Source organism: Cryptotermes secundus, unplaced genomic scaffold, assembly GCF_002891405.2.
Source record: "Cryptotermes secundus unplaced genomic scaffold, Csec_1.0 scaffold162, whole genome shotgun sequence".
NCBI classification, from domain to species: domain Eukaryota; kingdom Metazoa; phylum Arthropoda; class Insecta; order Blattodea; family Kalotermitidae; genus Cryptotermes; species Cryptotermes secundus.
Window position 1 is genome coordinate 85,216 of NW_019739943.1, and position 24,126 is coordinate 109,341.

Below are 24,126 nucleotides of genomic sequence, written 5' to 3' on the forward strand. Positions count from 1 at the left end.
CCGTGAGAACTGCATTCATTTGATAATATTACACATGGAGCTGAGCCCTTCTTGAGGAGCCGCAAATTCTCCAGACACTTCAGGTGTTGTACTCACCGGCTGGTGATGATGTTGCTGTTGTTGTTGCTGAAGGAACAACGTGTGTTGTTGCATGAGAGACTGCAGCTGAGCTGGACTAAGAATTTGTTGCTGAAGAAGCTGTTGCATCTGATGGAGTCCTGAGGCTGGAGACAACATTATCTGTTGCTGATGAGGGGTGGGGGGAGGCAGCTGAGCCTGTTGAGGTGACGGCTGTTGAGGTGCTGTTTGGGACGTTGTCTGCTGTTGCGGCTGTTGAGATGGGGGTTGGGATGGCTGCGTGGAAGTAGTGGTTGGCCCTGGAGGTTGCGTTGATGCGGAAGATTTGCTACTTGCGGGGACCTGAGCAGGGCCAGGGCTGCATTTCCCATTGCCCGCAGACTCCACGTCACGGTCCCTGTCTCGATCCCTTTGTTGTTGGTGCTTCAGAGCTTTCACTATAGACGAAGCCTGGAACACATACCACACATATTTCAGAATTAGCTAAACGCAAAACAGGTGTAGCATTTGTGTCGGAGTCACTGTTACTTTACGATTTAAGGCTTACCGCCAATCAGTTCGTCTTGGCGACAAACCCCTTCAGTAACTGAACATTTACGGTTATAGTCCTTATGTAACATCCTCTCTGACGAGAGGATAGGTCTGTCGTTTATAATTGTTGCTGGTCCTCGCCAGTGTAGTCATTCTCTTGTCCGAGCCTACCGCTGCGACAACCACTTAAGGATCACGACCAGTAACTTTATTTTCAAACTGAACATTTGCGATTATAGTCCTTATGTAACATCCTCATCCTGAATTGGCGCTGAACCTCGCCAGTGCAGTCATTCTCGAGTCCCGAGTCCCGCGAGACTCATGACCGCATTTTACTGTCTCAGATTCGAGACTCCCCCAACCTGGAGGGCTAGGTCCCCGTATTTATATCCCCCAGGAACAGCGTGGCCCAGTTATACCCCCAGGCGATCGGTTCCCTTTTCGTCGCCTCTTATGACTCGCAGGGCTACGGTAGAGGTATTCGAACCCACGCCCACACGGGATAGGATCTGAGGTTCTCGCAGCGGTGGTTATGAAGAGCACTGTATTCTGAGATATAACGCCGTGTGCTTTCAGAATAAGATAGCGCCTCCATCCTCAGGGTTGAATAAGCCAAGAAAGATACCAGTGTGAAAGCAGGTGGAAATCCGAGGCGATATGTTCCTCCGAAACATCGGTTGATTTTCAACGGATTATATGACGTTATATCACAGATGATAGTTCTCTTAAAGATTAGTATAGCCTGTTCCTTGGTTTATTTCATGCCGTTGGACATAGAGCACGGGCTATGTACCGGGGAGTGTGAAATGACAGGATGTTGATGAAAACTCGAATCGAAAAATGGCGCAAATTTTGGTGAAAACTAAGAAAAGGGTAAGTCATATTATAGGATATATCGGTGAAGATTTGAACGGGTATATCTGTGACATGCCGGTCACGGTAGCCGAGCGGTCTAAGGCATGCACTGTCTTCGCTCGCTCGGAAACCGGGATCGTGGGTTCGGATCTGTTTCCTGTGAGGTACGAACTGAATTCTTATATATTATTCTTATACACTGCCGGTCACGGTAGCCGAGCGGTCTAAGGCATGCACTGTCTTCGCTCGCTCGGAAACCGGGATCGTGGGTTCGGATCTGTTTCCTGTGAGGTACGAACTGAATTCTTATATATTATTCTTATACACTGCCGGTCACGGTAGCCGAGCGGTCTAAGGCATGCACTGTCTTCGCTCGCTCGGAAGCCGGGATCGTGAGTTCGAATCCCACTCAAGGCATGGATGTTTGTGTGCGTTTTCTGTGTTTGTGTACAGGTAGAGGCCTTGCGACGAGCTGATCACCCGCCCAAGGAGTCCTACCGCATGTGTAAGATCTAGAAAAACCGAAGTGAATGAAGTTCATGGAGGTAGGCCTAGGCCCACTGGGGCTATAGTGCCAAGGAAAAAAAAATATCTGTGACATGAAGAAATGACAGTCACTGGATCATGACATTCTGTGCTGAAGACGGATATTTCATGAAGGGAAGCCCAATAAGGTTCATGCAGAAGATTGTCACTCGATGCCCGATGCACACACAACTTAATCTACATAAAGAGTCTGTGAATTAGTTCAGCTAAGTGTCATAATTAAAATGCGTATAGGAAATTGGTGGGAAAGCCAGAAGGAAAGAGACCACTGGGAAGATCAAGGCGTAGGTGAGTGGACAATATTAAAATGGATCTTATAGAGATAGGATGGGATGGAATTGGATTGATTTGGCTCAGGATAGGGACCAGTGGAGGACTCTTGTGAACACGGCAATGAACCTTCGAGTTCCATAAAATGCTGGGAAATTCTTGAGTAGCTCTCCTTAAGAAGGACTCAACTCCATAAGTAAGTAAGTAAGTGTCAGAATTAATACTGTTAAGTACAGGAGCATGAGTGAAAGTAAATTCCAGCAAGAAAACAATTAACTACCAAGTCTTCCTGATTTTTAAGAAAATTCAAAACTCAGTATAAATTTTGACATAAAAATGAGACGAGAAATACTTAAGGAGATTTCTTATTTGGCTTACTATGGGGCGAGTGTGGGTAGGACTAAGAAGGTTAGATTCGATTTCAGCTAGAGAAGCTCGGATATCTTCTCATTCAGAACGATTTCTGTGTCAGCTCTATGACTAGCCAGTCTCATGTTCAATCTGAGACTTTTTTCCCGGAAAGGAACGTAACATTTTCATATCTGTCGTCCATGTTGTAGACAGGAAGCGTAATTTATCGGAGACGCGGTCCGAGTGTAATCTTTCCAGAACGTCAGCTCAGGTAGCGTGATGCTGCAAGTAATATGCCAAGGACCGGGGTGAGAAACAGACCTCAAAAACTATTTTACGTCAGCGATTCGTGATTCATTCAAACGTTTAATTTCACATTCATAGGAACCATGGGTCGTTTTTGTATGAAACAGGAAAGTGTGTAAATATTTCATGTATTTACATGACATTATTCTCCGTTCAAATAAAATTAACAATAACATGGTTTCAAAAATTCGATATTAATCAACCTCTGTTGTCTAGTGGTCATAGTTCCTGGCTACAGATCCAGAGGTCGGGTTAGATTCCAGGCGCTATAAGATTTTCCGAGAAGTAGTGAGTCTGGAACGGGGTCCACTCAGCCTCGTGAAGATAATTGAGGGGCTATTTCAAGGAAACAGCGGCTCCGATCTAGAAAACCGAGATTAACGGTCGTGGGGACCCGTTGCGCTGACAACGCGACACCCTCTATCCGCTAAAGTTGGCACTAACTTAGCCGACAAGCGGTGGTCTCTCGGTCGGTATAGTTCGCTGACTAAAACCACGGAGGTTTTTTTATATTAATCAGCGCCAGTGTCGCCTTCACTTACATTCGCTTGGCCGCCATACTGACACTCTGTTATCCACTGTATTTAATTATCCAATGATATGACTTGTTTATAAGTTATTAGGAAAAACACAAGCATTAACATAAAGGCTATAAGCCTACTTTTGTTTAGAAGTAGGCAAATTGCAGTGAAGTTACATTTTATTCTTCATAACGTCACTAATTCTCCTCGAAGTAGTGTCCTTAATTTCTATAAAGGTAACAAGGTCAATGTAGATAGAAACCCACCAAACCAGTAAGCTGTGCCGAAAGGAATTCAGCCATTCATCAGAGAATATATCGCCAATCAGAGGACCCTAAATGTGAGGGTAGGTTGATGAAGAAGGCAGGAAAGGCAAAGCACCAAAATCCAGCGTGTCAACACGAGAGTCTCCCATATCATCCGCCGCAGGATGAAAACCTCGCGTTCAACTACAAGCACATAAAGTCTCTCTGAATACACCACTTAACTTCCTCTCAACCGTGGAGAGGACTGCAAAATATCGGAGTTCTTTATACAGTGACTTCTTAAGTCTCTTGTTCGGGAGATTGTCCAGGCTGTAACCCTCTTCAAGTCAGGCAGGAAGCCAGTCTTTTCTGCATGTGTCTTCCAGAAAAACGTATCTTAATATAAATAAGATGTAAAAGTTTGTGTCGATGGTATATTGCTACAAGCATTAGCTTTTTGGGCATTATCCATCGACTTGTATAATTATTTAAAAAAAGTCATGTTTCATTTTCAAAACACAACGTTTCGGAGACTGGATTATGTCTCCGTCTTCAGGCGAACCTACTCAGTTGGGTCCAATAGACAGAGCTAGTCCCCACTTCCGGAAGTAGGGGCTAGCTCTGTCTATTGGACCCAACTGAGTAGGTTTTACCTGAGGACGGGGACAGAATCCAGTCTCCGAAACGTTGTGTTTTGAAAAGGAAACAGGACGGATAAAAAAAAATAGAATCATTGGACCGAAGAGAGATGAAATCACAGGAGGTTGGAGAAAACTGCATAATGAGGAGCTTCATAACTTGTACTCTTCTCCAAGTATAATTAGAATGATCAAGTCAAGGAGGATGAGGTGAGCAGGTCATGTAGCACGAATGGGGGAGACGAGGACTGCATATAGGATATTGGTGGGAAAGCCAGAAGGAAAGAGACCACAGGGAAGACTAAGGCGTAGGTGGGTGGACAATATTAATATGGACCTTAGAGAGATAGGATGTGATGGTATGGATTGCACAGATGTGGCTCAGGATAGGGACTAGTGGAGGGCTCTTGTGAACACGGTGATGAACATTCGGGTTCCATAAACGCTGGGGAATTCTTGAGTAGCTGCAGAATTGGCGGCTCCTCAAGAAGGGCTCAGCTCCATGAGTAAGTAAGTAAGACAGGACGACGGATAATGTCCAAAAACATAATAACTGTCTTTATACAAATCGAAATTATATATTTTGTAATTTCAGGTGTGAGTTACTAAAACATATTCACTATAAATTATATCGACTAACAGGATTCATACCGGCTAAGGTTCAACAAAGCCTGTAGACCCATAGATAGATAAAAATACAATTCATATAAACTAACTAGTGTTTCTCAAACTATGGTCCGTGGCGGCCCACCAGATTATCCGTAGGCGGTTTCAGGGGACAAATCAATGTAGATATTTTTATCACATACAAAGAAAACGCAGGTATCTGCTCACTGGTTACATACATGTCTGTCTGTGTTAAACTCGACACTGTTACCCGCAGAGTGATAGGAATGTCCCCACCCCACCTGACTGACAATACAAGTAGAGACATTCTTCCATTATTAGCATATTTTAATTATTTTGAAAAAAAAAATAAAAAGAGGCTCATGAAATCGCCTTGCTGTCTGTGTCTACGTACCCCTTCCTAATTCCTGAAAGCTAGAATACTGGAACCAGAAGAGACGGCCGTTACAATAACATACAAACATGCGACATGACGCCTGAAAGCCGGAATAGTGGAGCCACAGAATTTCCGCGCAGAAGATCATAGCTTCAAGTAGCTTCTTCAACTAGAGCACCTCAGTGATACATTCAGGATTATGAACACCTTAAGCCTGTTACTTCAGGGCCGAAATATCAAGATTCTTAATGTACAGGAAGAGACACCAGGATTTCTCCATAAGACCGATCGGCCCTCTCGCCAACGTTCCGGCTCCTCCCCAACATTTTATGATTTTCTTCATTCGTTATAGTAAGAAAGGCCACCTCTGTGATCTAGTGGTCAGAGTTTCCCAGCGCTACCAGATTTTCTGAGAAGTAGTGGGTCTGGAACGGGGTCCACTCAGCCTCGTGATGATAACTGAAGGGATATTTCAAAGAAATAGCGGCTTTGGTCTAGAAAACCGAGATTAACGGCAGGGAGGATTCGTTGCGCTGACCACGCGACACCCTCTATCCGCTAAAGTTGGCACTAAATTCGCCGACAAGCGGCAGTCGCTCGGTCGGTATAGTTCGCTTCCGGACTAAAAGCCACGGAGTTTAAAGTAAGAAATCGATTAAATACATGTATTACTAGGCACATTTAAGAAAAGCACACCAAAATGCTGCAACAGATCATAAATCAATACTTTTATGAGCAGGACGCAACCAAAAAGAGTAGATCAGAAATCCGTTCGCCGCTATGTCTCAAGCTGAAACATTCAACTTCCCATCTCGTGAATGTGATATGCCCGTCCACGTGGCGTCTGACGAAATGTAGGAAATAGACTTCAGTTACGAATCCCTCCTGCATTCGTGGACCCATTTTCGGTCCGAATATACAGAACTGTATTACAGAGCCACTAATTATTTGCTCCCAGTCCTCACGACCTACAATTGTGAGCTCCTATTTTCAAATTTCATAGAAATCAAGCCTAAAAAAAGGAACACGCTTGATATGGTACATCGCCCACGGTTCAAGATAACCGCCGACCGGTCTACGGCATGAAATGTCTTCGTCGCCCTCGAACGCTGGGATCACTGGGTTCGAATCCCACTTGAGGCATGGATGTCTGTGTATGCGTTTATTCTGTAATCCTGTATTTAAACATTCTGTTGCTAATGCTATATCTGAAACCGTTACAGTCCGTCAAGAATGCAACAAATTTTCCTTGTTTCTTACACTTTCACTTTCGACACATGTTTCAGCCCTAAATGACCATCTTCAGGTGTCTTACTGTGTTGAAACTGCTACACTGCACTAATGTTATCCATTCATCACATATGCGACTGCACGCTTCATGGTTCGAAACGTCACAAACGTAGTCTAACTGCGCTAAAATAGCACACGCTACAGCTTGCTTACTTACTTACTTACTTACTAACTTACTTATGGAGCTGAGCCCTGCTTGAGAAGCCTCCAACTGTGCAACAACTTAAAACTTCCCAGCACTTTATGGAACCCGAAGGTTCATTACCGTGTTCACAAGAGTCCACCACTGGTCCCTATCCTGAGTCAGATCAATCCAATCCATACAATCCTAGCCTATCTCTCTAAGATCCATTTTAATATTGTCCACACACCTACGCCTTCATCTTCCTAGTGGTCTCTTTACTTCTGGCTTTCCCATGAATATCCTATCCGTAGTTTACTTAATTTAAATAAAATAAAATCTATTAAAATTTTCTTTGAATTTTGTAAAATTCTTATTCCACCTCACAAGGGGCGACCTTCACTTCTTTAGATCTGTATCTTTTGTTCAGATGTTTTATTACGGCAGCTTGTTTTTCTATTCGTATGCCCGTTGTTGTGTTACGTCTGTAATCTGTAATGTTGCGCCTTGCTTGTGCGTTGTTCCTTGCAGCAACGTGTGGTGTGAACAATATTAGTATAGCGCAGCAGTTTTACCATAGGAAGGCACCTGAACATGGACATTTAGGGTCGAAACACGTGTCGAAAGTGAAAATGTAAGAAACAAGGAACAATTTGTTGCATTGTGGACTGAATTTGTATTATATAAACCGTTTATTCTCTGAAGAAAGCAGTCTTCTGGGATTTGGCACCGTGTATATGTGGTGTTAACCGACGTTTCGGAGGAACGTATCGCCTCCATCTTCAGGGTAGAAGAAAAAATATATAAGAATCTGCAAGCAAAGAGACCGTGAGAACCGGTAAAAGCCTCCGAAACGTCGGTTAACACCACATATACACGGTGCCAAATCCGAGAAGACTGCTTTCTTCATAGTCACCGCCGTGAAAGCCTCAAATCTTACGTTTATTCTCTGTTTGTATTGTTCAGTGTGTAGGTAGCGGCCTTGCGACGGGCTGATCCCCCGTCCAAGGAGTCCTACCGACTGTGTAAAAAAGCAGCCTAGGTTCAAAGGGCTGTAGAGCCATTGAGAGAGAAGGGGGCATATAGCTCTGTTCACTGCGCTCTCTTCATGTAAATGTCTTCAAGACTTTCGACAAGGTCTTGTGAAATCGATGCGTTATCCGGAGCTCCCACCCCTACACGCTTAGCTTGTTGCAGTTACGTCAGTGTTTCAGTTGGGAAATGTTTCTTCTGTGACAACTAGCTTCTGTTCGTTTAATAGCAAACGACACTTCCGCCTTCTCGATACCTGTTCCCCACACCTCACAAGATTCACCAGTCTTCCCTTATTTCCGCATTGATGGCACTTCTTTTGAAACCCCTTGCAAAGAGAAACGGGGGAAATACAGACACACAGGAATGTTTCGAAACATTTAAAACACGATTGCTGGAGTTAAGTGACAATTTTAGCGGATACAGGGTGTCGCGTGGTGAGCGCAACGACTGCCCACGGCCGTTAATCTCAGTTTTCTAAAGCGCAGCCGCTATTTCCTTGAAACTGCTCCTGTATTAAAAAACAAACTCCGAGGTTTTAGTCCGCAAAGCGAACTATACCGACCGAGCGACCGCCACTTGTCGGCGAAGTTAGTGCCAATTTTAGAGGATAGAGGGTGTCGCGTGGTCAGCGCAACGAATCCCCATGGCCGTTAATTTCGGTTTTCTAGACCGGGCTCCTGTACTAACATAAATAAAATAGTTTAACTGAAACGAAATATCGATATGATATGGGTGCCATCTGTCGACAATTTTGGAACTTCTCCGGTCTCACTTTTAAACTGTAAGGTAAAGGTATATTTGTCCCTGTGCTTAATTAATTATCATGCCAGGAAGATATATAGGGAAGTGTAGGTATAGAGTCATCATTCTTGACCTTGGCACTAGATTCGGGTGAGTTAGCACCTTCAAGCCCCTGCCGCTTTACCCCCTCGAAAAGAACCACCGGTATTCATTGTATAAGTGTATGGGTGAACCCTGGGCCCCAGAACCGGTCTGGAAACTGCAGAGAAAACAAAAACCTTGCCGCTGTTGGGAATCAAACCACGGCTTTCCAGTCCGTATACCGTCGCTACACTGACTGAGCTCCTAGATTCATGTTAGTTTCGGATGACAGTTATACAGGATTATTCTAAATTATTGTCGGGATTTCCGTTTATAGGCCATGGAAACCAGGACAATAATTTAGAATCATCCTGCATCTTCGTTTCACAGTTTGCATCTTAAATTAGTATTAAGCTTTCATGTAGGCCGCGCCATAGCTCAGACGGTTAGACGCTGCCTTCCCACCGCGGCGGCCACGGTTCGATCCCGCGACTGGTCAAGTGGGATTTGTGGTGGACAAAGTGGCGCTGAGGCGGGATTTCTCCGAGTACTTCGGTTTCCCCTGCCAATTTTCATTCCACCAAATTCTCCATCATCATAATCACCCGGGGCAGCCTACAATAGGCCAATCAGTGGCCGCCGTGCCGAGTGGACCCAGTTGGACTCCACCCCCCACTAAGCGAATTTATAAAGAAAAAATTGAAGCTTACAGATTATTGCTTATATTATGAACTGGGAAGTACATACAACCAGAAAAGAAAGTGACAGTATAGTTGCCTACTTTAAAAAGCGCTGCACACCCCAATACACTGAAAGTAATGAAAACTACCGAAGAACTCACGCAAACAAAATTCATTTCAATAAATTACTTTACCTTTCCGAATTCTGCTTAAATGTAACATGAGCCCATCCCCGACCACGTGTGATGTACGCAGAAGATTAAATTTGAAACCTGTTTTTTTTATTATTATTTCACGACGACATAGGGAAAGGAAGTGAACATGTGGCTAATAGCAACTCTGATATGTAGTGCAGTGGGTGCTGCAGCACTTCCCCCTCTTTTCTCTGACGATAACCAATCATTCAGTGACGCTACTGGGGTTGGGCATGTAACCGTGGGGTATGGGACGTTCAGAGATCAATATCAGAACATTGTAGATATTAAGGCACAGAATGAGATACTGTGACGGCAATCTGTAAGGGAGTCGTGTTCAAATGTGAAGGTGTTGAGGGTTACCCGCACACTTGAATTGTCTTCCTCCTTTCAAGTGTTTGGCCCTTGTGTTCTATCATCATCTCACGTCTTCTAAGAAGAAAGTGCAATACACTTAAATCTGCGATGTTTCTTGAGACACCTTTACTAAAATTAAAATTAAAGGTAAAGATGGCCGGTCACGGTAGCCGAGCGGTCTAAGGCATGTACTGTCTTCGCTCGCTCGGAAGCCGGGATCGTGGGTTCGGATCTGTTTCCTGTGAGGTACGAACTGAATTCTTATATATTATTCTTATACACTGCCGGTCACGGTAGCCGAGCGGTCTAAGGCATGTACTGTCTTCGCTCGCTCGGAAGCCGGGATCGTGGGTTCGGATCTGTTTCCTGTGAGGTACGAACTGAATTCTTATATATTATTCTTATACATTGCCGGTCACGGTAGACGAGCGGTCTAAGGCATGAACTGTCATCGCTCGCTCGGAAGCCGGGACCGTGGTTTCGAAACCCACACAAGGCATGGATGTTTGATGTGTGTGTTTATTCTGTGTTTGTGTTGTCCTGTGTTTAGGTAGAGGCATTGCGACGAGCTGATCACTCGCCCAAGGAGTCCTACCGTCTGTAAAATGACCAAAATATAAAAAATCGACAACGTAAAGGTATAAGAGGAACGGCTTAGGTAAGTATGTAAGTAAGATAAAGGTAAAGTCTTCCCTGTGCTTAACTAATTAAGCACAACGTCATCAAGACGTATGGAGAAGTGGATGTATAGATCCATGTTCTCTTGACCTCGGCACTAGTTGAAGATGAGTGGTTAGGTTTACGTCCCGGCCGATTTACCCCCGGGGAAAGAGTCCCCGGTACTCACAGGATAGGAGGTTGTGTGGACTCCAGAGTCGGTCTGGACAACTTGGAGAAAATTCTTTACCCTACCGGGACTCGAACTCTGACTTTTAGGTCGTCCAGCCTGTAGCCAGTCACTATACCGACTGCGCTATCCTGGCTCCCCACAAACACAAATATAATATATATAACCGACGCAAAATGCTCCTAATATACATTACAACAGACAACCCTCTTGAAAAAGTAAAGCTATCCCCGTAACAGGCCGTGGAGGCCCATAGGGTTGTGAGACGTTGAGGGTCCCACATTATATAGACAATCGGCTCACAGGCGGTAAGGTTGTGAGCCTTACGCGCCGGCCGCGCTTTACTCCCCAGGAAAATTATTTAATTAATTCCTGGTTCTCATTTCTGTTAGAGGCTGAGTCGACCCCAGGGCCATAATGCGGCTGGAAGGATTAGGTCAACTGAAAAAAAAATCCAATGACCTCATAAGGACTTGAACCCGCAACCTTCCGGCTTGTAGCATAGTGCCTCAACCAACTACGCTACCGCGTGTCCCCAGCAGCAGGGAAAGGTACTCTGGCAGTGAGGACTTTGCACTAGGAACCCAAGCGGTTCTCCGGTTCCACGTTGAAATGTCCACGTTTTCTGTTCGCCTGTTTTCCCAATTTCCGATTCAGTTGCCGCGAGATTTTCGTTGGCTGCGAATCGATTCTTTGGTGCCTTGAATTTTTGAAAATGTCTCGCGGCCACAGGACAAGGAAAATAGGTGAATAATTCCTGGAATAATTGAGCAAGTGGATTCTGTATATTGTGTGAGTATGGTTGCGGGGGAGCTGTGGTGAGTCTCTGAATATTTAATAGCAGATGCTGGTCGTGTAGGTTGGGGGATGAATATCCTCTCCCCCCTCCGCCCTTCACCACGAGACACCTCATCACAGAGCAAAGCCTAGAATGGACATGCACCGGGATGGTCACCAATAAGAGTGAGCACAACGATTTTCCATCTACAACCCTCCCCGTATTCCTGCCTCCTGTTAACTTATCACCCTATTTACTGGCTGGAGGTATAAGTGTTAGGCCTAACACGCTATAAAAATTGCGTCATGTAGAACGTAACTGAAATGTGGACGCCGGTTTCTGTCACTAATTGAGATTGTGCCTAAAAGTTTCCTTCTACAAACTTCCCAGCTCAATTTACGGCCTAAAAAAAAAAGGACGTCACAAAGGAAAAGTTTTCGGAAAGAGAGATTTAATCTCGCCCTCTCTTTATTGGATTGAAAACACTGGTGTTCTCTGTGATCGCAAACGGGGCGACAGGCTTCGCGACGCTACTCGGATACGAATCATTATGTATATTTCGATTAAATTTATTTGCTAAGATTTCAATGTCATTCTTATCGCGACTACTTGCTAGCAACCGAAACAGAGTTGCTACTCAGTTGCCAACTACACCTCCACCGTAGCCCTGCGAGTCGTAGAAGGGAAGTCTCGAATCTGAGACAGTAAAATATGGTTGGGTGTCCCATGGAATACGGACCCGAAAATGACTGCGCTGGTGAGGGCCTGTAGCAACTGTAAACGACAGACCCGTCCTCTCGTCAGAGAGAACGCCCCACATCAACAAACCCGCAACTGTCTGAGCATAATAAAAATCTGGTCCTAAGCCCCAGATGTGTGCTTTATTCCAAAATACACTGGCCGACTGACCGTCGGTCGTAACATAAGACTCGACTAGACTAAAGGGCCCCACAAACGGTACTTCTTAGCGTCCGTTTTGCCTGCGCAGTTCTAAGACGTCAGGTGAGACGGAACGTTGAAGAGAGCACAGACATTCCGTTTTGTTCTGTCTTGCGCTCAGTTTTGGCGGATCCTGCACGGAGCAACATGTTGGAAGGACTTTTAATTTACACTGCTCTAGCGTTAGCTTTGAGATCAAAAACTGGAAAGAAAAGGACTAGGTCAAAATGGGCAAAGGCTTGGTTACTTAAACGAAATAACTTCTCGCATATAAATTTACTGAAAGATTTAACTCTAGAACCGGGTGATTGGTACAATTAGTTAAGGGTGGACAATGAGATTTATTTACACCTTCTTCATTTGGTAGCGCCACATAGTGCAATGCAATCCAAATTGCTGACACTCTGTCTGGGAAGTTCTTGATCCTTTAAAAACAAAAGGTCATCGTAGTACCATAAACATGGCGCATAATTAGCTTCTGTTCCATTGCCAGACTTCTGAGAATCCTTGTTTTTCTTCAGTTCTTTCCGAAAACAACTTCGCAGTGAATTCATTTTTTACCACTACTTCTTTTTCCGATAACTTAACTCGTAACTGTTCATAAGCAAAGATTTTTATTTTTTTTTTTCAGAGTATTCTTCACTTTTGATCTTCCACAAACACGGATTACTACGATACAGCTGAATGAATTCGCTCAAAAATGCTCGGGGTACGATTCTCAAGTCCGACATATCGAAGTGCAGAGTTGGAACGATTAGTTAAAACTGCCGCTAAAACTGTAGGCCCCACACAGGCTCCAACTTGCTCACAGACATGCCTGTACACGCACAGAAAAATCAGTCGCTGACAGATTTACTTCAAGCCAAGCCTAAGGCGGCCCATACACGTACGAGTTTGGCTCGCGCGCCCGGCTCGGCGAGGAGCCGGGATCGGATTAATTTCACCACACACTTATGAGCGTGGCGACCCACACACGGACGAATTTGGCTCATTGGGCCCCCTTAAGACAGTACTAAACTAAACTCCGTGGCCTGTAGTCCCGCACGCGAACTATACCGACGGAGCGACCGCCACTTGTCGGCGAATTTAGTGCCAACTTTAGGGAATAGAGGTGTCACGTGGTCAGCGTAACGAATCCCCACGGCCGCTAATTTCAGTCTTTTTAGACCGGAAACAGCCTGAAATAGCTCCTCAATTATCCTCACGAGACTGAGTGGGCTCTGTTCCAGAACCACTACTTCTCACAAAATATAGTAGCGCCGGGAATCGAACCCGGGACCTCTGGATCTGCAGGCAAGAACTCTGACCACTAGACGAACATTCTACCACATACGGACCGTCTCACCTGACGTCTCAGAACTGCGCAGGCAAAACGGACCAGTTCAGTTCAGTTGGAAGTCAAGTGTCCAGTCGAAGATACTGATATTCGAGTATAACATGTTGTATAAAGGTGCAATAAATCCAATTAAAACCCTGTCGGATAAGTCACCACTAATACGTGAAAATATTTTTAATCGTTAAATTTAAATCAAGCTCAAATCCAAAATGAACACAAAGAAATATAATACATTTAACATTAATGTTAAAGCATAACGACATTCGAGCTTAAGGTACAATCCTCATAACTCAAGTAAGTCTGCATTCCTTTGACAACCGTTGACCGAGGCTGACAGTTACAACACCCCCCATTGTCCCTCTACCGGCTACTCCACGTACTGTGCGCTGTTTCACAGATAAGATGAAGATCGGCTTGTATCCTGGGATCCGTCAGACAGAAACATCCGACAGTGTTCCTGCCGACATGGAAGCACCTAGTCGCCGGATATTTCCAGTTTTCTATCGATAACTTTCCTTTAGTTTCCTTTTTTCTTTTTCTCCCCGAAACCCTTTCACCCTATCAGGTACGCATCTTTTATAATTAGTCCAGTGGCCGGAGATGAGAACCCCTCATAACCGGAGGAAAACTTTCCCTCTCACTCCTTCGCAACCCCTTCTGCCATCATAGCTGCCACCACAACTTACAGCCTTCACAGTGCGTTTACTGGAGCAAGCGTTTCTTGAACTGTTTATTCAAGTAGATAGCGAGACAAGGAAGACAATTTTCTAGAAAATAGCATCAATTTTCTTAGAACGAAGTTGCGGTACAACTAGGGGCTGCTGCATGAAAACACATTGCTGACGTAGCACAAGCGGCTAGTCTACACACATATCCTGCATGCCTGTTTATGTCGCACGTTAGAAAAGGTATTTTATTTACGTAAGCATGACGTCAGCCCCAGTGTTCCATGCGTGGGATTTAGTTTAAATTGCTAAGCACTGACATCAACATACAGTTCAAAGTAGGCTATTCTAATTTATTTATCTGAAGACCGCCTATGTGGTCTATGGCCACAGTTCCTGTCTAAAGATCCAGAGGTTCCGGGTTCGATTCCCGGCACTACCAGATTTTCTGAGAAGTAGTGGGTCTGGAACGGGTTCCACTCAGCCTCGTGAGGATAACTGAGGAGCCATTTCAAGGAAATAGCGACTCCTGTCTAGAAAACATAGATTAACGGCCGTGGGGATCCGTTCCGCTGACCACGTGACACCCTCTATCCGCAAAAGTTGGCACTAACTTCGCCGACAAGCGGCGGTCGCTCCGTCGGTATAGGTCGCTTCCGGACTACAGACGACGGCGTTTGTTTTCTTTGATAGGAAAACAATATATATTTCCGCCTAAATCCAAGAAATAATGGATAAACTTGATTATTTCCTACAGTTAAGTAATTTTAATACAAAATGTAGGCCTAACAGCGGTATTACAAGAGTTAAATTTAAAATTAATTTTACTAGCTATTTAAGCAAATAAGAACTGAAAATAAAATTAAGATGTATTTCAGTCCATGTGTTACAGAAGTGCCTGGCTGTGCCATAGCTCAGGTGGTTAGTCACCTGCTTCCCACCGAATCGGTCCGGGTTCGAGTCCAGGTCACATGGGATTTGTGGTAGACAAAGTTGCAATGGGGCATGTTTTCTCTAAGTACTTCGGTTTCCCCTATTAATTTTCATTCCACTGACTGCTCCACACTCATCATCTGCCATCCGGGGCTGGTACAATAGGTCAATTATTGGCCGAAGTACCAAGTGGAGAGTCTCGCCCATATAAATTAAAAATTTCGACATCAAAAATGTGATTTGGAAATCGACGTACAGGAAGAAGACGTGAAGAAGATTAATTTAGGAGTAACAACAAAGATTATCATGTTAAAACAGAATATTCTATATGTATGCTTTTGTTTCACATATGTGTATTGTTTCCTTTTACTTTTCTTTGCTTGATATATGTATATATAAGAATTAAATATATTTCAAATGAACGAACGAATCTATAACACAATATCTGACATGGCTAATATTTCTATTGCATCCGAATCCAAAAGAAAATATATACAGAATGAATTATTCTAAATTATTTTCGTGGTTTCCGTGACCTATAATATTCAAGCTGAAAAGAACAAAATAAAACTGCTTACGAAATATGGGAGTGTAACATAAAGTTTTATTATTTGTATCTCAATACTGCAGAATACCAAACAACATCTGCACCTTTCGTGGCACGTAACATGTCCAAGCTGTATTCTTGAATAGTCGCCATTTTGAGGTATGACGCCATATTTTCTCTCAGACATCAATGCGGCAAATATGGCGCACCAAAATAAAACTATTTGAGTTACACTTTCATATTACGTTAGCAGTTTCATTTTATTCATTCCAATTTGGAAATTATAGGTCACGGAAATCCCGACAATAATTTTGAATAAAATTGTATATATGTAATGATTTAAATAATAGAAAGTAATATATATGTAGATATTTTAGTAATTTTAGAAAGTGTCTTAACGTAAAGTGGCACTCTAAAGTGGAGCAACATGTCGAGCCAATAAGATACGTATGATACAGTACAAACTGTCTTATGCCATAATATGGGAAACTGATGGGGCCTGAGAGGGCACCGTCACGCCTCATTTACTATTTAAACCGACAGAGCGGAGACTGTCAAGTTCATATGTACAATTTCTGGGAGAAAGTGCGGTTCTGCTCTCCTGTCCAATAATATATTTTTACCCCACAGGCACTTCGGCCTTTACGGATATGTAGAAGCTCTTCAATTATGCAAGGAAATAAAATGTTTCCAGGGGGAAAAAAATTGACGAATTTCGTGCTGAGATTTTCACACGCGGAGATTCCATTGTGTTAACTTGTCCACTCCTTTACGTAATAATTTTGAAAGGGAACTCAAATGAAATATGACTTACTGACTCGCTAACTCCACGGAAATGTGTCGTCTCTGAGACGCTGACAGTTGTTTAGTTAGACAAGATATTACTCTGTTTTCGAGGGACCCGAAACTATATCACTGTATTCACAAATATAATTACACCACTACCCCAATATTCGCTAAACTATGCAGATTATTGTAGTCTGAAATGTGACGCCGTACACTTTCCAAGAAAATTACCAGACGTTTCGGAGAAATCTGTTGCCTCTATCTACCAGATATTCTGAAGATAGAGACAGCACGTTGTCCTGAAAAACTAGCAGCGTTTTACGATGACGCCACATTCCAAAATACCGTAAGCTTCAAAATCACTACACGGGGGGCTCATGACCAGATATTTATTAATGTTGAACGTTACGCTTTTGTTTCTTGTTTGGAGCCCTCTCTGACGAGAAGACGGGTCTGTCTTTTTTACATGCTACTGGTCCTTGCCAGCGCAGTCTTTCTCGGGTCCGAGTCCCTTGGGACTCGCGACGACATTTTACTGTCTCAGATTTGAGACTCCCCTTTTCATCGCCTCCTACGACTCGCAGGGTCACGGTGGAGGTATTCGACCCCGCCTCCACACGGGGAAGTGTTTTGGACCACTTAATATCGTGTGGGATTCATAAACGCTTCAATCACAAATGCACTTCTCCTGACACCACCAAACCTGTTTCGTAATTTCTTTTGTAATTACAGCTTGATTTCATAGAGTACGAGTATACTGTAGCTTTCTGCGAACGAGAAATCAATGGAAGTGCCTTCTGTGAATCACGATTTACAACATTTGATAAATAAATTATATATTCCAATCACTAGGAAAAGTGTTTCCTTAAATTTATCTGTATATATCTGTGAGCCTAATTTAATTAAGCTTGTTGCCTAAACAGTAATAATAAACATTAACAACAACAAATAAATAAAATATTAAATTAATCACACTTTGGAAATATTAATTAGGAGCATTACGTTTCTGAAATATGTAAGCCTACACCAAACTTCCTCTCGTCTGTATATGATCACATTTCGCTTAATCTAATGATTAATTTAATAATTCCAGGCGACCGTTTATCTGATGTCAATAATTACGATAAGCTAACCTGGTTGTAGATTGTAAGACGTCGGTGAGTGGTGTAAACTGGCTGCTAAAGTCACAATGTGTGGAGAGTCCAGGACAGCTCAAGACAAACGAGAGACTAGTACAGAGCGTTTACTAAATATGCGAACAGAAGACCTGACACGTGTGTTATAATTACAGTAATCTTGAAAGTGTTACACTTTTTATAGTTACAACACGTAAGCATCCACTAAATCCAATTACCAATCCAAACCCGCGTCTTAGTCACTGTGACACGTGACAATATTATCAATATTTCGGAGGAACCTCTTGCCTACGTCCCTGAAGAATGAAGCAGCAGGTTCCTTCGAAACGTTGCTTACATTCTACTGGGCTATACAATGACATATCCCAGAAGATAGAAATATTCAAGAAAACATAACACTCAGTAAACTTTTCGATTACTGTGAAGAGTGGACTACATCTAACTATCGCTCTACAGTCGTTTGTTGGACCTTGCCCGCTTTTACAATTTCTTAATCCTATACAAAGTCGAGAGGACTATTTTGATAGGGGGATCAGCCCGTCGCAAGGCAGCTACCTGCACATAGAACAGCATAAAAACAGAATAAACGCAAACAGACACCCAAGCCTTGAGTGGGATTCGAACCCACGATCCCAATGTTTGAGCTGGCGAAGACAATGCCTTAGACCGCGCAGCCACTGGGATCGGCGTTGGAATACATTAGTCAAATATAAGAAGCCGTCTCAAGAAAGGAAATTGATGCAGCTTATTTCGATCTCAAACCCTCATAAACCCAATAACGCATGCGCAACAGCAGGTAACTCATTAATCCCATGGGTGCAGCTGGTAGCAGCTCTCACTGGACAGCAACTTCTGTTGTAGATCTGCCACTGGGCAGTGACAAGGCTCGCTGTTGCTGGCTTAGGCAGTCAGACTGAGTTTTCACCGCGGAGGCACGAGTTTCAAACCAGAACAGTTCATGTGGGATTTACGAAGGTCAACGCCAGAACATTCGGTTTCCCCTGCGAATTACCATTTCCGGGCATCACAGCACCTGAGGTGTGCGGGGGGACAGACCCACTAGCACGTTGTCATAACCTCTGTTCCGACCTGGGACTTGGCCTGACTCTGAGAACGAATATTTAATTTTTATTCTATAGGGTGAAAAGAAAGTAGTTGTATAATTCTCGAGATAAAAGGTAAAAATATAAAGCTATCCCTGTAACAGGCCGTGAAGGCCGATAGGGTTGTGAGACGTCGAGGTTCCCACATTTTCTAGATAATCGCCTCACAGATGGCAGTGAGGTTGTCAGCCTTACGCGCAGGCTGCTCTTTACCCTCAGGAAGTTTCCTGGTACTCATTTCTGTTAGAGGCTGAGTCGACCTCAGGGCCATAAGGATTACGTCAATTGAAAAGAAAAAATTCACCTCGTCGGGACTAGAACCCGCGACCTTCCGGCTTGTAGCACAGTGCCTCAACCAACTACACTACCACGCGCCCATTGAAGGCAACTGCTAGTGTATAATTAATGAGGCAAGTTTGTGGCGCACCGTACGACTCACTGGCACACAATGAATGCTAACCAATCAATTCCAACGAAGCTTTGATATCAGTACCGGTTGCTTCCTCTAAACTGCCAAGTAACACCGCTGAGGAATGTGGCTTCGGCTTATGAGGGTGACTCCCATTGTTAGCGAGGGGAAATCTACCTGGAATACATATCCTCTTAATACATAATTTGATAACCAACTCCACAGAGCACGGACCTTCTTGAGAACCCAACAGTCGCTCGGATGGTCAAGAAATATTCTATCTCTCATGGACCCCACTTCCGGAGCTCCGTGAACTAGCCCATAGCTTCACACTAAACTCTTTGGGATATGCTTGTTATCCTAAACCGTTCGTTTGTGTTTAAAAGTGAAGTATTCTCTTCAGATTTCCAAACACCGCACACAATTCAAATAATGTGATAAGATGATAAAATGTTTATTTATAAGTAATAACACGACTGAATGCAAGTGATTGGTCTTCCAATACATGACAAATACAAATGTAATAAATCTAGCATAACAGCAGTCTCTTTGAGCAACATATCGCCACTCATTCACCGATATCTTCAGTTCCAGCTCAAGCTAACGACATATCTGACTAGAATCTGCCAGCCTCAAGCTCGGCAACGTCCGAGATAGATGATCCTCACAAGGGTACGTGTGATTCTTGTTCTCACAGCGGAGAATATGAAAATTATTGCCTTTCATAAGGATATGCTGACTTTTAAACCTGTATGAAAACAGTGGTGCAAAAGAAGAATTTTCAATAACATGTCATATGTGTATGTGCGAAATATACATTTGAAGAAAGGCCAAGCGTATTCATAAGAGACAAACACATCTTCTCGTCAGAGAGGATGTTATATAAGGACTATTACCGCAAGAGTTCAGTTGGAAAAAATCTCTGGGCGTCGTCCTCAAGGGTCCTGACGTCAAGACGAACTGATTGGCGGTAAACCGCCTGTCGTAAAGTAACTCTGACTTTCAGTCTGACTTTGTAGGCAGCTGTAGAACGAGAAGTAGACTGAAGAGAAACCTCGGTGGTCAAGATTGATTCTGAGATGTAATAATTGATTGTAATTGTAAATAAATGCCAATAAATCTAATCCAGAACCCATTATTACTCGTCATGGCAACGAATACGTAACAATATATATACGCAGGGAGAACAGCTGTACTATTGTCGATTATTGATAAATTTAAACAAAGTGTTACAGAAATAATTATTGTGTTTTTGGACATTATCCATCATCCTATTTCTTAACGCCGTCACGAAATTTAAGGTCTTATCCTGAATTAATTTTTCGTCGTTTTTTAAGCTTCTACTACTAAATGTTAGCACATTACCTTAAATAGGCCACGGTAGTGGCCTATACTAGTAACTGAGCATTCATAATAATTTCATTTTTCATTGAAGCTCTATATTTTTGCTGGTACTGAAAACAAACTTCGTGGCCTATAGTCCGCAAGCGAACTATACCGAGCGACCGCCGTTTGTCGGCGAAGTTCGTGCCAACTTTTGCGGAGAGAGGGTGTCGCGTGGTCAGCTCAACGGTTACCCACGGCTGTTAATTTCGGTTTTTCTAGACCGGAGCCGCTATTTCCTTGAAATGGATCCTCAATTATCCCTTTCCAGATTCACTAATTCTCAGAAAAAAAATCTGATAGCGCCAAAAGTAGAACACGGGACTTCTGGATTTGTAACCAGGCACTCTGACCACTAGATCACAGAGGCCTTCACAAATACACGCGGCAGTCATGTCTTATATAAGCTCTGTCTGGATTAACAAAATCGTACTTAGACACAGAGAGGCTGGGAATACAACGGATTTCCGTCGCTTTCCTTCCTGTTGCAGCTTCTCAATGAATCCCTTATTATCTTGTTACACAGAGTCTAACGGACTTGCCACGTTACAAACTTCAACAATGCAGTAATTGATCCAAATTGTGATAATATACATATAACTATGTCTCGATCCAGCGAAACAAGACTCAAGCTGATGACGAAGCATCACGTCATCTTCTGGGTGCAGGAGCCTAGAGCCTTCGATTGCTCAGTCTTGTTATCGCTTCCGGTTTGGGTCTGCTTCACAATGGCTCCCCCTTCCTGAGGAGCAACACAATGGCACTTATGCAGATAAACAGCCAGCGTGTATGAGCAGGCGCAAAGATGTAAAGTCTGTTCAGTGAGACCAGTGGAGTGGTTGTGGGACTCCAGTGTGAGTCGTATGAGCTCATTAAATACTCTAATCAAGGTGAGCTTCATTAAGGTACATTCTACAATTAATATTCATTATTATTACGGTAAGATAAATGAGGAGATATTTCAAGGAAATAGCGGCTCCGGTCTAGAAAACCGAGATTAACGGCCGTTGGGATCCGTTGCGCTCACCACGTTACACCGTCTACCGGCAAAAATTGGCACTAACTTCGCTGACAAGCGGCGGTCGCTCGGTCGGTATAGTTCGCTTGCGGACTAAAGCCACTGAGTTTTTTAAGTAATATAATACCCTTTAATTATTTTTCGAAAACTGCATAATGTACTCTTCTCCAAATATAATTAGAATGATCAAATCAAGGACGATGAGGTGGGCAGGGCATATAGCACGAATGGGGGAGAAGAGGAATGCATAAAGGATATTGATGGGAAAGCCAGAAGGAAAGAGACCATAGGGAAGATCAAGGCGTAGGTCGGTGGACAGTATTAAAATGGATCTTGGAGAGATAGGATGGGATGGTGTAGATTGAATTGATCTGGCTCATAATAGGGGCCAGTGGAGGGCTCTTGTGAACACGGTAATGAACCTTCGGGTTCCATAAAATGCTGGGAAATTCTTGAGTAGGTGCACAATTGGCAGCTTCTCAAGAAGGGCTCAGCTCCATAAGTAAGTAAGTAAGTAAATTATTTTTCAGAATGGAGGTTGAAATGATTTCACTGCTTACAATGCTTCTTTAGAAGCTAACAGTCGCTCAGCCGTGTGTTCGCAAGCGTCAGTCACTGGTATCTGTAATTAGACAGATGAATTCAGTCCACGCTGTCATATCTTACTCCTTTAAAATACATTTTAATATTACCCTCCCATTTCTGCCAGCCTTTCAAATGGTTATTCCCTCCGGTTTTTAAAAACTATAATTTGCATGGAACTTTGCAACTCCCATGCATGCTAAGCGTTCCACCAATCTCATTCCTCGTGATTTCATCGCCCTTACAGTATTTGGTGAAGAGTTTTTTTTTTTCACTTTAACAATGAAGATTAAAGAAAAGAAGCTAGCTTATAATTCCCCTACAACACGCCTAGGTACTTCTTAAATATTTCGTCGAAACAGGCTGTATTTCGAGGACGTGGGGGGTGGGGGGCAGAAAAGGAGCAGCCAGCACTTGATTGTCGTGCTCCCACGCAAGTTCTATGAATTCGTTAGGGCGCACGGGTTGGGGTGTTGAATTGAGAGAAAGCTTCGTACGTGTCTAACTTTTAACTTCTGCTGAAGCGTGTTGGAGCCAACAAAACGAATGTTATGTATCTGAGAACTGCAAGAAACGCGAACTCAACCAACCCTGACGCTTACAGCATGGAAATAATTCGGGTAATCATGTAATATACTGGTTTGTGAGTTTAGGGTTTTAGGGTTGGTAACCTGGTCATGATCACTACCTTAGAGATGACATCGGAGGTCTTGGGAAGGTAGTGGATGGGGTGAGTGAGGGTTGGGGGTAGAAACTGTCGCAGTCGCAAGATTCGTGGGGGTTGGAACGCTAATTTTCTATACATACATACATGCTGGTTGGTTGGAAGTCCCTTATTCACCCACTTCACCCTCTCTTTCCATTTTAATATTCACCAGTTAACCACTTCTGTATTCGTAATATCATCACTGTACCCCGTAAGCGACGGAAGTGCCTAGAATTCTTGAGCAGAAATAATAAGCGAGAAAAGCTTTCCTTCCCTGCTACAATCTTCCACATTTAAACCGTCAATCCCAATTTTTGTAACACAAATACTATTTATGCAAGACATCCACCGTTTTCTGGCTTTGTCAAACAAGATAAAAAAAATGTTCCAGTCGCATATTCTGCGCCTTTCTCCTTGTGTAAATCAAATATAACTTAATGAAGTTTATGATGGAAGCCCCTTACAAGGCTCCTACAGTGTTTTTTTTAAACTCCTTCTAGAACTGTGTTGTCTTTCCACCCCACACACACACCCTCTCTTCAACCTTTTCGCAAACCCCAATGTTGTTTCCAGAAAATGAGGTCAAACAAGCATTGATACTGTGAGACGGCTGTTTTGTTAAGCTTAATAATTTAGTATCAATTAGCGCTGTCCTGAATTATACAGTTCCTTGGCTTCCCTTGCTAGAGCAAGACGACCAGTCATGTTTGTGGAAAACACGCTTTGAAATCTTTATGTACTGTGTACAATGGGAGAAGCCGATCCCCCCACCCAAAACACCTTCCCCATAAATTCTTCATGTACGATTTGTAGAAGAGAAAGATGGTGCAAACGAAAACCAACTCAGAAAGTCCAACCTGCGAACTTCCCGACGGTAAGATCAGTTCGTTGCTAGGCGCGCCTGCAATTTCCTTCTTCCGTTTAGCTACTGTAAACCATATTGAGACCCCCAATGCCCCTCCAAGGAAGATAGCTAACAGATGTTTTGAAAATGTGACACAGTTCACATATTTGGGAAAGGTTATAAAAAATAAAAACCCGATTCAGGAGGAAATTAAGAGGAGACTGAACTCGGGTAATGCTTGCTAACATTCGGTTCAGAACCTTTTGTCTTC

General features: G+C 43.3%; 1 protein-coding gene across 1 annotated transcript in view; it reads right to left on the reverse strand.

Annotated features, from left to right (window-relative positions):
• The window catches only part of LOC111872068 (forkhead box protein P1), a 601,128-nt gene that overhangs the window by 71,556 nt on the left and 505,446 nt on the right, over positions 1–24,126 (reverse strand). Inside the window, exon 4 of the mRNA XM_023865595.2 lies at positions 97–528. Within this exon, the coding sequence (XP_023721363.1) occupies positions 97–528 (432 nt within the window). The remainder of the gene's footprint in view (positions 1–96; positions 529–24,126) is intronic.